This window comes from Eutrigla gurnardus, assembly GCF_963514095.1.
Source record: "Eutrigla gurnardus genome assembly, chromosome: 23".
Lineage (NCBI taxonomy): Eukaryota > Metazoa > Chordata > Actinopteri > Perciformes > Triglidae > Eutrigla > Eutrigla gurnardus.
In genome coordinates this window covers 1,607,611-1,619,644 of record NC_139934.1, presented here as the reverse complement: position 1 = coordinate 1,619,644, position 12,034 = coordinate 1,607,611, and the positions used below count along the sequence as shown (strand labels likewise).

Here is a 12,034-nt window from a genome sequence, read left to right as displayed (position 1 = left end):
AGGGTGATGTGAGGAGGGTGAAGTGAGGAGGGTGATGTGAGGAGGGTGACGGTGAGGAGGGTGATGTGAGGAGGGTGACGTGAGGAGGGTGACGTGAGGAGGGTGACGTGAGGAGGGTGATGTGAGGAGGGTGAAGTGAGGAGGGTGATGTGAGGAGGGTGACGGTGAGGAGGGTGATGTGAGGAGGGTGATGTGAGGAGGGTGACGTGAGGAGGGTGACGTGAGGAGGGTGATGTGAGGAGGGTGAAGTGAGGAGGGTGATGTGAGGAGGGTGACGGTGAGGAGGGTGACGTGAGGAGGGTGACGTGAGGAGGGTGATGTGAGGAAGGTGATGTGAGGAGGGTGACGTGAGGAGGGTGATGTGAGGAGGGTGATGTGAGGAGGGTGATGTGAGGAGGGTAACGGGCCCTCGGCACAGCGTCCGGGTCCTGCGCAAAGCAGCAGCGCACACCGGACGCATGGCACTTCAAGCGGTCGGTGCTCACTGATGCCGTCCTGCAACTTCAGCGAGACACAATCACCGCCATCAACAACGTTGCAGATGAGCTACGGCAAACGCGCGATGTTATTAATAAAATAATACGTTTACAATGAACATTGATTGTTGTCTTCCTTATATTACAAACGCATAACATCCTCACAGATTCTTGCTGTCATGATCTGTGTTTCCCTTGGTTTTGATTTCCTGTTTTATTTTGTCCTCAGTGTGGTTCCCTGTCTCGTACTTCCTGGTCCTTGTTGTTTCCGCTGTCTTGACTCCCCCTCCCTCTCGTGTTGATTACCATGCCTGCCCTGATGTGTTTCACCTGTCCCTCGTCAGCTCCCTGCCTCCCTGTGTATATAGTCTGTGTGTTTCCCCTGTCTCTTGTCGGATCATTGTCACCGTCGCTGTCGATGTCGTCTGTCGTCGTCGCTGTATGTCACTCTGTCTGCTGCCTCACGTCTCGTCCCTGGATGTATTCGTTTCTGCCTCCCGTGTCCTTTTGTGTTTTGGTTCCGGTTTTGTAAGTGTTTCGTTCATGACCGTTTTTGCCCTTGTGGTTTCCTTTGTTGATACTTTGTTTTAGTCTTAGTTTTTGGTTTTGTATTTAGTTTGTTATTGAAATAAAACCTTTTTACTGCACTTGGGTCCTCACCTCCTGCTTCCAAGCCCGAAAACCGTGACACTTGCGCCCTGTTGATACCCCTCCAGTCGGGCAGGGGGCCGTGGCTCGGGGTCATCGGTAATTTGCGCTCTCCACGCTCCACGACTGAGCGCGCACGAGCGTGCCACTCATTATAGTGCATTTCCTCTGCGCTCTGGTGGTTTAAAGACGAGGATAAGTGTAACAATTATACGATGGCTTAATGGCTGTATGTATGTGTGTTGATGATATATGCACATAAATAAGGAGAATATTTAGTTATTCCTGCTGTGTTCTGCAGGGATCTAATGGAAGGTATTTATACTGTATTACATGCATTTGGGCCGTCTCCTCCTCCTGCGGTGACAGCGCTGATTCAATATTTCAAAATTATTTTGATTTAAGATACAAGTCAGATTTTAAAAGAAGGTGTTAACATGAAAAAAACTATCACTCATTAAAAAGGTCAAAAACATTGCTGGAGTTCATCATGATAACGCAGATCTAACGTATGATATGGAGTGTAATTAAATGTGTGCGAGTCATCAAAAATATATAGTTCTTCTCACGTTTACTGCTGATTCCCTTCCAGTCTCCAGAATGTGCGTACCGGTACGCACGCCTCAGAGTTTGCTTACGGGTACGCACACTTTCCCCTCAAGTTTGGTTTTTATAGATCACAACATTTGCGTGGAAAGTGGCGTACGCACGTTTCCAGCCCCGTTTTGTGCGTACGCAAGCTTTATAAATGAGGGCCCAGGTATGTGTCATGAAAACTGTGTGTGTGTGTGAACTGAGGACAGACCTTCACAGTGTGGACTCTCCAGACCAGCAGACAGCAGCTTCACTCCTGAATCCTGCAGGTCGTTGGTACTCAGGTCCAGGTCTCTTAGACTGGAGGACTGGGAGCTGAGAACTGAGGACAGACCTTCACAGCTTCTCTCTGAGAGGTTACAGCCACTGAGTCTGAAGAGGAATCAGAAATTAGTGATGAAACAATTACAAACAACTGTTCATCCCCTCAGGTTCTAACTGACATTATTATCATAATGAAGTTAATGATGTTTAACATGTTTGTTCATCAGGTTATTGTTGCAGCTGGGTGGCGTATTAGGCTCCATGGTGAGGTTAACGTCACACTGTGCCATCTGTTTATTTCTGTCTGAGTCTTCTTTCAAGACTCTCACTGACTCCGTTTCACCAATCAAACGCAGCCAGGCAGTCACATGACGGCACACAAACTCTCCACGCCCGGTTATAGATAGAACTCTTTTAACGTGTTTTAATTCTAAATCCTTGTCATTCAGAGACAAATGTGCATAAATATGCAAGTGTATGTGCAATCATTTATGGAGGAGTCACAATATACCGCCCACTTTTTGAAATCCCCCGACTTTTACCGTCTAAAGTCAGTGAATCTGTCGATCCTATTTAAGTTTCACTTTCAGTTGTGAATCAGTTCCTTTCTGAATGTTTCTGATGTGAGATTCTGTTTGTAGCTGCTCATCACGCAGATTCTTGTGGGTCGAGTCATTCTTATGTCGACAAAACTCAGAGAAAAGTTACAATAAATGTCTTCAACATGACTATCCATCACTGTGTGTGTGTGTGTGTGTGTGTGTGTGTGTGTGTGTGTGTGTGTGCGTGTGTGTGTGTGCGTGTGTGTGTGTGTGTGTGTGCGTGTGTGTCTGTGTGTGTGTATCTGTGTGTATATGTGTGTGTGAGTGTGTGTGTGTGTGTGTATCTGTGTGTGTGTGTGTGTGTGTGTGTGTGTGTGTGTGTGTGTGTGTGTGTGTATGTGTGTGTGTGTGTGTGTGTGTGTGTGTGTGTAACTGTCTAAAACACAGCAGAAAGTAGGACTAGCTTGTGTTCATTTAACGTCATGTGACTCGTGAGTGGTGGCACGAGCCCTAGCAGTAGCGTACCTTCTGTTGGGGAGATGGGTCCGTGAACGCTGCGGCCATCAGACTTTCGTGTTGAAGTCGACACCCGGAAAACGGATAACGAGTCGTTTCCCGTTTTACGCTTCAAAATAAAAGAACGAAACACGGAAATGACTCGTATCCCGTTATTCGTTTTAAAATCGGAAAACGAGAAACGGAAAACGACTCGTTAACTGATATTAGATATTGTGTTCATGAATGGGATTCGGGGATGAAATAGTGCCATTTCTCATTCCAGATTTTGCCTTCACGTCTTTTTTAATGACCCGGAAGGCGCCGTGTTATGCAGCGTGAACACTTGATCTGCTCCGTAGACCGATTACAATGTGTTTATCTGAATATTCAGATTTTAGAACAGCCAGGAGGTCGAGCGGGAGGTCTTGTGGTGATCTAGCCCAGCATGAGTGACCACTCTGGTCTCCTGCGAGGCTTTTCAAAACGTGAGCGTCAGACGCTGTCGGAGCGTTTATGAACAGTGTTTTAGAGCTCCTCCTATAGGCTTTCAGCTAATCCGGACCATGCAGTCATACAGCCTCACACCAATGGGCCTTTTGTTCATTAATCACACATCTGGACACATCTGAACGGATAACATATACTTATTATACTAATAATGAATCATTATTAAATGCTCACATACGAGGTCAACGATAATGACAGGACTATGACTGCTACAGAGATCACAGCAACTTAAAGCTGTCTGTCTGGGCAGAAATCTTTCAGTCCCTGCTCAGAGCACCACCGGCTCCTCTCGGAAAAGCCTCGCAGGAGACCAGAGTGGTCACTCAGTGCTGGGCTCGATCACCACAAGACCTCCCACTCGACCTCCTGGCTGTTATAAACACATGACATAACACGTCATTAACTGGTAGAGCTGCTGACTTCTTGTCTAAACGTAAAGGAATCTTTCCTGTAAGAAATGAAGCAAAGTGGAGAGCAGGTGAGGGGTTAGTCCTCCTTCCACCAACGGAGAATGAGACTCCTTCATTATGTTTTGGTCAACGAGGTCAGAGAACAACATGTGTCTGTCTCTCTCTTCCAAACAGTCGGTGCTTTATTCTTCTTTGTAAATATCACAATGAACCCTGAATTCTGATGTTTCACCACCTGCGTTCAGCTCACTGCCACTTTCACTGATGTGGCGTTTGTCCACGGTGCTGCAGGACTAATGGCATCCAGGGCCCACTTTTTCAGAAGGAATCCCATTGGATTTAGGATTTCTGATTGGATTAAATATTGAAAATGGGTTTTTCAAAAGGAAAAACGGATTCTGAAATCAGATCACGTAATCCAATCTTGGTTTTGATCTGGATCAAACCTTCAGTCTGTGTTCTTCAGTTTAGTACAGTAATATAATGTAAACACAGCACACATTATTAGGCCACATTTGAATACAGTAAGGTAAAAAAAAATTATAATTCCACAAACAGAAGTCCTGAAATAACAAAAATAAATGCCGATATTTTTTGTAAATGTCATTTATCACAGTCAGAGATGAACCAATCAAAAGTAGTTCCTTATTGCAGAACAACAAATAGAAATGGGGTATTTTCTATTTGGTTGTTGTACTGGATATTTAGTCTTTTTATTTGATTGTTTCCTGATTTAAATCATATTGAAAATATCCACGACATGCTTTGTTTTTTATCAAATGAAACTATGAGACAATTTTACACTTCCGTTCAGGGGCGGTTTGTTTATTACACACTACCAACGGGGAAAAGGAGGGAACTTTTTATAACCAATTCTATCACAGCAAGTCGTTATCAGTGAAGTTTGATCTGCCAAATATATCATATATCAATATATGTATATCTATATATGTATATCTATATATGTATATGTATATCTATATATCTATATATATGTACAATGGAAAAGGTTGTTGGGGGACATGTCTGTAATACATTACAATAATACTTATAACATGTTTTAATCTCATTCTGTTGGTTAATAACATTAGCATTATGATGCCTTTTATAACTAGAAAATGCATTTCCTGCAGAAAATGCGTGGAAATGCTTTAATGCTGAAGCAACACTGGAAAAAAAAGCTGAATATTTGAAGAAAATATAAAAAAAAAGCTGAATATTTGAAGAGAATATTAAAAAAAAGCTGAATATGTGCAAAAGTATGAAAAAGCTGAATATTTGAAGAGAATATAAAAAAAAAGCTGAATATGTGCAAATGTATGAAAAAGCTGAATATTTGAAACCAATATTAAAAAAGCTGAATATTTGCAAAAGTATAATTAAGCTGGATGCTCAACGGCACCTCGGCAGAGCCCAGGAGGTGAACTGGCACCTCTCCATTCTTGGTCCATACAGGGACTCGAACCGGCGACCCTACGGTTCCCAGTTGAGTTGTGTGAAGAGTGCCCTAATGATGTTATCACATGTGAGCAACAGTAAAACGTTAATCACAGTCAGGCTTGCTGGGGGCAGGCTTTGGTAGCTAAGCAACCAGGGCCAGATGGAGCCCACCAATCAGAGCAGAGCAATCAACCGCAGCTGGTCCTGTGACGTGTCTGTCCTGTCTGTCTGTCTGTCCTGTCTGTCTGTCTGTCAGGTGTGTGTGTGTGTGTGTGTCTGTCTGTCTGTCTTCTTTGAAAAACTACAACTCCCACTGACTGCTCCTGTCGGCCAATCAGAGCGCACCTGCTGTCACTTCTGAGTGAGACAGAGAGAGATAGACAGACATTTTAAAGTTTAAATGGAGTTTCTAGGTGAAAGTATGCCTGAGCAGAAGATGTCCAAAGACATGTAAGATGGGGATAGGTAAATTGGTGACTCTAAATTGCCCGTAGGTGTGAATGTGAGTGTGAATGGTTGTTTGTCTCTACATGTCGGCCCTGTGATAGACTGGCGTCCTGTCCAGGGTGTACCCTGCCTTCACCCAATGACAGCTGGGATCGGCTCCAGCCCCCCCGTGACCCTGAATACAGGATAAGCGGTAGAAAATGGATGGATGGATGGATGGTACGCTTCATGATGTATTTCAGGCTGAGAGAATTTATTCTGCTGCATCTCCTGCTTCTTATCCACTCATAGACGGCTGGCGGCGACCTTTGGTTCTGAAAAGTGAAGCCAAGGCTGAAGTGCCTCAAACTTGCATTCACTCTGCTCTCTACATCGCATCTTTGTCATTCTGAATATTTTCAATAAAGCTTTGTTTGTTTGTTTCAGTAGCGTTGCCTGATATCTCACCGTTCTCTAGAGATTAGACAACGTAAAGTTAATAGTCTCGTTAAAAGTGAAGCTAACGCTGAAGTGCCTTTGAACTTTCATTCTCTCTGCTGGCCAAACATCGATTCTGTCCAAGAAACGCCGACAGAAGCCGAGGACACGGAAACGTAGCACCAAACGTTAATGCTGAATGTTAACGAGAAATGATTACGATGAACTTCTACGTCTTCGTTGCCCTTAAAAAAAGATGTTTCAAAACCCAGTGAGACTGAATTATGAATACAATTTAAAAATAGAATAAAAGCTTGAATCCCTAATTATATGGATTTGTAATATCTTAGTTTTATGTAGATCAAAGACCTCAAGACTGTTAGGATCCAAACGATGGTGGGTTAATACTGAATTCTTTGTTCGTTAAGCTACTATTGTTAATAAAGTTTTACATGCCTACACACTCACTAAAAAGCATTTTTACATTTTATAGGATTTAAATAATAATATTTGAATACAATCTATTTGACTCTAAAGGGTTTGGATTATATGATAATAGGTTAATTGGTGACTCTAAATGTCCCGTAGGTGTGAATGTGAGCGTGAATGGTTGTTTGTCTCTACATGTTAGCCCTGTGATAGACTGGTGACCTGTCCAGGGTGAACCGGCTCCATGTTTACTTGCACTCTTCTTGTTTTCTATTTGATTTCTAATTGATTTCTATATAACTATGTATACCTGTTGTGAAGCACATTGAGTCTGCCTTGTGCATGAAATGCGCTTTATAAATAAAGTTGAATTGAATTGAATTGAATCCCCCCCGTGATAAGCGGTAGAAAATGGATGGATGGGTTTGGAATCATTGTGTTGTTCCTGATTCTACCACTAGGGGTCACCCTAGTCATTTATGATGTCTCAGTACTGTGCTGGATTAAGGAACTAAGTAATGGAATATAATACATAGTGATGAATATTATATTCCATTTCTGAAATGCTACACAAAGTTAACAAATCAAAAGCAATTACTAAATTATTAGTTAAACTATTCAGACGGACCAGGTTCACTTTTATTTTCTTACTTTATTGACAAAATAAAATAACAGAAAAGCACTAAAACAACACATGTACAAATAAATCAAAACAAAGCAAACAAGTTCAGAAATGATGCTCGGTGGTGATGTCATCGTACGGTTCCTCATCATCCTCGCCGGGTGGAGGCGTCGCCATGGAAACGCGCCGCTTCCTTCCTGCCCGAGTGAATTTGATCAAAATGAAGCACGTTGTGATGTCAGACATTAACGATTGATTTATTCAAATAACTACTATGGTTGCTATGACAACACAAAGATTGGCCTGCTGATGATGTTGATTTATTCTACTCCCATTATTTCTTATTTCTCCGCTGCAGACTCATCAGAAGGTCGGTGTTACCTGCGGGCCTGTGGCGATACATTCTCACCAAGAGGACGGTGGAGATGCAGTACGGGCAGAAGACCACCAGGTGGCACATCACTCTCACCACAGACATGGAGGAGTCGGCCACGCTCCGAAGTTCTAGAAAAATGAAAAAACACACATATATATATAGAGCCAGAGGAGTCGCCCCCTGATGGCTAGCAGAGAGAATGCAAGCTTAAGGCAGTTCGGTGTTTGGCTTCACTTCGCAGAACCGGAGGTTTACGCCAAGTTCGGCTCCTAACCTCTGCTTTTTGGTGCTTTTTTTGGTACGATAAGGAAGGTAACTTTTTCATTCATTACGTTGAGAGGAATTTGATTTGATGGTTGTAAAGATTAGCTCTCGACCTTCTCCAGCTCCGATCGATGGATGTCATGATATTATTGCTTGAAAGTGGTTTAAACAGTCGCCGAACGCTCCGATATTCATGAAGGAATTAGAAACGTAGCTGCTGACTCAGCACTTCCTCACCTGTGACAAACAGCCAGCTGGGTGGAGATTCGCCGCCGCCACTGACGGTACACGTGTAGAGGCCTTCGTCAGACTTGGAAACCTGGTGGATGGTCATGTGACCTGTAGGCTCAGCACTGACCAAGGAGCCATCTTTATAGAAATCAGCTGGGAGGCTGGAGGACCTGTTAGTCTTACAGGCCAGCTTGACCTCATGACCCTCCATCACAGGGAGGACTGGAGTCTGCAGGATCACCGGCGTACCTGGAGACACGTGGAAGTGTGTATGAAGGAGAAATATAATGCAATTAAAAAAAGAATTCCAAAACATCCATCTTTGAAGAGTCCAGAAAAGAGGAAGGATCATGTAAATCTCTAGTTGCTCCTACTGTGCACTGTGATGTTGATGGAGTTGCTCCGCTGCCTCGCCGGAGACTCACACCAGTAGATGGCGTTGTCCGTCTGCTTGGCCGACCCAAGTTGGCAGCCAGCGGAGGTCGGCGTCCCCCATCCCGCCCCACAGGCGGACATCTTGGTCCTGGCTGTGAGGTCGCGGGTGGGGGTCGTTGACCGGATGACCTTCCACCCGCGAAAGCTGGCGTTGCCGCTGCAACTCAGAGACATGTTAAGCTAACTAGCGCACAGCCGGCTCATTAGCTTGGTAATTCCACCATGCCTAAGTGCTACAGTGGCAGAAAATGAGCTGACTCACTCCCCTCCGTTCTGGAGAGGGACGAGCTAGCTAGCTAGCTCACTAACTAGCCAGATATCAGTTAGCCAGTTTCCATTTCTATGACTTTGACATTGTCCTCTTGACTGATGTCGACCTGGTTGTGTCCCCCCCCCCCCCCCCCCCCCCCCCCGGAGGCAACCACGAGGCTCAGAAACAACATGGCGGCTCCCCACGTCCTCCATGAAAGCGGAGCGAGGCGACATGTGGCCGGCCGGCGGGCGGCTGACGGGGGTGGAGGAGCCGCGGGGTGGACCGCTGCGGGCGGCTGCGGTCCGAATCTAGTTAGTTCTAAAAAGAAGGGAGCGAGACTTAAATAGGACCACGCCTAGACCAGCCCCCAAGCCGCGTCCCACGCCGCGCCCACACCCCCAACCTGGTCCACCCCAACCCCCATACACTGATGGCCGACCCTGGCTTCACCTGGATCCTGGTGGCGTTTTACCGCCACCTGCTGGTGGAAAGCAGAGTTTCAGTTAAAAAAAGTTTTTTTTACATTTATAATTCAATTTATTTTCAATGCATCTCAGTTCATGAACCTTGATTAAACACGTAATAATAATAATAATTATATAAATATATATATTATAAAATAAAAACGTTTTATAAAGTGCTTTTCCGGGTGCTCAAAGAAGCCTTACAACAAAAAACTAAATCAAACAAAACAAAAAACAACAGAACAAAGCAGAGGGGTATTCCATCAAACTCGCTAAGTGCAAAGCCGGGCTAATTTGGATAAACCTCGCTACCTTTAGCGAGAGTTGCGTTCCATCAACGTGACTTGAGGCACTCTCCGCTAAGTAACCATGGGAATTTATCCCACCAAACTAGCCTGCTCCGGGGCAGGCTAACCATCAGGCTTACTTTAGCGGGGGTTTCAGAGAAGTCCGTCTGTCGGAAACAACTGTACCAGCAGAAGGTTCCGCCAAGCCTAGTCCTCGTGATTTCATCACGTGAAAGGCCAAAAATTACAGAAATTACATATATGAAGTACAAACAGACTATATTTTCATCAAGCGTCTAAAAATACACGCTTGTGTAACCCTGGTTAGAATTACAACACTCAGAAATACCAGTTTCCTTGAATACATCATAGGTTTCCTGTATTGTAGTTGTTTTTCGTCCGATAGTAGAATTTCCGAGCTTACCTGAACGCATCACCTGCAGGCCTCGGTGTGTGTGAGAAGGTGAGGGACAGAGAAAAAGAGGAAAAAAGAAAGGAGAAACCTCATGCAGCCGCAGAGCAAAGCGTCCCCGTTCGGCGGCCAAAAGTGATGATATTTCGTGGAAGTTGTGATAAAACTGTCGTTAGGAAGTGAGTGTGAAGAGAAACTTACCTGGTGGAAGTGAAACCGATCTCGGGAGCGACTCGGACGAGTGTTTCCACGGACTTTTCTGAACTATTTTGGCTGGTTTTTTTGAGGGACGAGTTCTTCTGTTCAACTGTGATCCACACCACCGCCGTTGCCGCGTGGAGGCTCTTGGTTCATCGGGACCAGTGTGGCGCCAGTGTGGTAGGACAGGACTCAGTCCTGAGGAGGAACACATTATATTTGCACTTTCTTTTCTGAGATCTCAGTATTTTAGATTTTTTCCTATTTTTGACTTTTTCCTATTTTTGACTTTTTCCTATTTTTGACTTTTTCCTATTTTTTTTTTTACATTTTTTTGCTAAAAAACAAACTGACAAAGGAACTTAAAGAACTGTTTTCTCCTTGGAGGACCCTGAAAGACAATAAATAAACTGAAACAAACAGTGGAAAACAAGGAATAAAAAGGACAATTCAAGCCATTAAAGGGGAAAGAGACATTTTATTTTATTTTATCTTTATTATTTTCTATACCGGTACTTACCTGGTCAGCTCATTCTATTTCATTCTGCGAATTTAATTTATGTGAAAGCGAACTGCATTTCATTTAATGTGTGCAAGGCTGAACAATTTAAGTTGAGAAACTAAACTGAATACTTGAATCTAAACATTTATACCATATTCTGTGTTGTGTGTTATGTGGGTTGGAGATCAATTGCTCTCATGCTTCAGTGCTACTGCCAGTCTCCTTATCCGAACCTAGTTGATCAGACAGAACCCGAGAAGACTAAGAAGAAGGTTACACTTGCAATTAAAAAATATGAATAAATCGTTTATTTTGTTTAAGACCGACTGGCCATATAATTATCTAAAGCCCCCAGTTGGGTGAGTGGTGATGCTCCTGCCCCCGAACGTGGGCATCCCAGGTTCACATCCCGGCGATGACATCACGTGTGTTTTTTTTGCTTGTATAATTGTCTTTAGATCAGAGAATTAGACCAACATTTTACCTTAACTATGATAAATATGTCATACAATTCCCCCAGAACCCAAATATAATAATAGAACCCAAACATGATAGGCATAAAGATGTTATTATTAATAGCATGTTATAGATCCCAATGACAAAGGCATTGCTGCATGCAATTTACAGCCACATACATTCCTTTCAGGTGAGTTCATTAATAGCTTCATTGAATGTATTCATTAAATTGTTGAGATAAATGAGTTGATCAATGTAGATGAATTTACTAGGCCTATCTAAAAGAGAGAGAGAGCGAGAGAGAGAGAGAGAGAGAGGTCCGGCCAAAGAAAGAAGTTTCTCAAACTTCCATAGTCAGGAATTGAACCGTGGCCGGCTGCATGCAAAGCCGGCACGTTACCTCTACACTATCCTCACGTCCGTGAAGTTGTTGTCAGTATTATATTAGAACATGTTACTCTTAAAGGTACTTCTGTATTTAATCGCTCGGCACTTCTTGCCCAAGCAGCCTCGTGATTTTTATTGATCACTACAGTATTCCCTTTTTGGGTCGAGGCTCGTGATTATACCTGCCCATGTGGGCTGGGCTCTCCAGAGGGCATAGAAGTCGGCCCTCTGCATAGCCTCTCTCTCTCTCAGCTGGCTCCAGACCCTTGATTGTTCCTTCCTTTGTTTGGTTTGTGGCACTATACAGCACACATCTCACCATATTGTCCACACATCCACACACTGCTGACATGACTGACTCCTTTTCTTACCTACACACCACATTCATTTCTAAATAAGTTCATTTACTTTAGTCAAATAAAAGTACCTTTTTGGTGCTTTATCTGTGTGTCGCCTCCCTCCTTGTTGCCACCTT

General features: G+C 43.8%; 2 protein-coding genes across 6 annotated transcripts in view; both read right to left on the bottom strand.

Annotated features, from left to right (window-relative positions):
- The window catches only part of LOC311008804 (uncharacterized protein), a 248,110-nt gene that overhangs the window by 146,856 nt on the left and 89,220 nt on the right, over positions 1–12,034 (bottom strand). The gene's annotated exons all lie outside the window — the stretch shown is intronic.
- Positions 7,355–8,972, bottom strand: LOC311008835 (sialoadhesin-like). The gene is made up of 4 exons (XM_084002753.1): positions 8,540–8,972; positions 8,172–8,414; positions 7,676–7,798; positions 7,355–7,491 (listed from the first exon to the last, which is right to left on the bottom strand). Exons 1-4 carry the CDS (start codon positions 8,772–8,774, stop codon positions 7,400–7,402), a joined length of 693 nt encoding a protein of 230 aa, XP_083858879.1. The 5' UTR covers positions 8,775–8,972; the 3' UTR covers positions 7,355–7,399.

Bases quoted from the DNA above. Each gene is read 5' to 3' on its own strand.
- LOC311008835 (XM_084002753.1), bottom strand. From the start codon at position 8,774: ATGTCTCTGAGTTGCAGCGGCAACGCCAGCTTTCGCGGGTGGAAGGTC. The intron at 8,415-8,539 runs GTAGGAGCAACT...ACGTGTCTCCAG, and splicing joins CATCAACATCACAGTGCACA to GTACGCCGGTGATCCTGCAG. The intron at 7,492-7,675 runs GTAACACCGACC...TCACTCGGGCAG, and splicing joins GTATCGCCACAGGCCCGCAG to GAAGGAAGCGGCGCGTTTCC.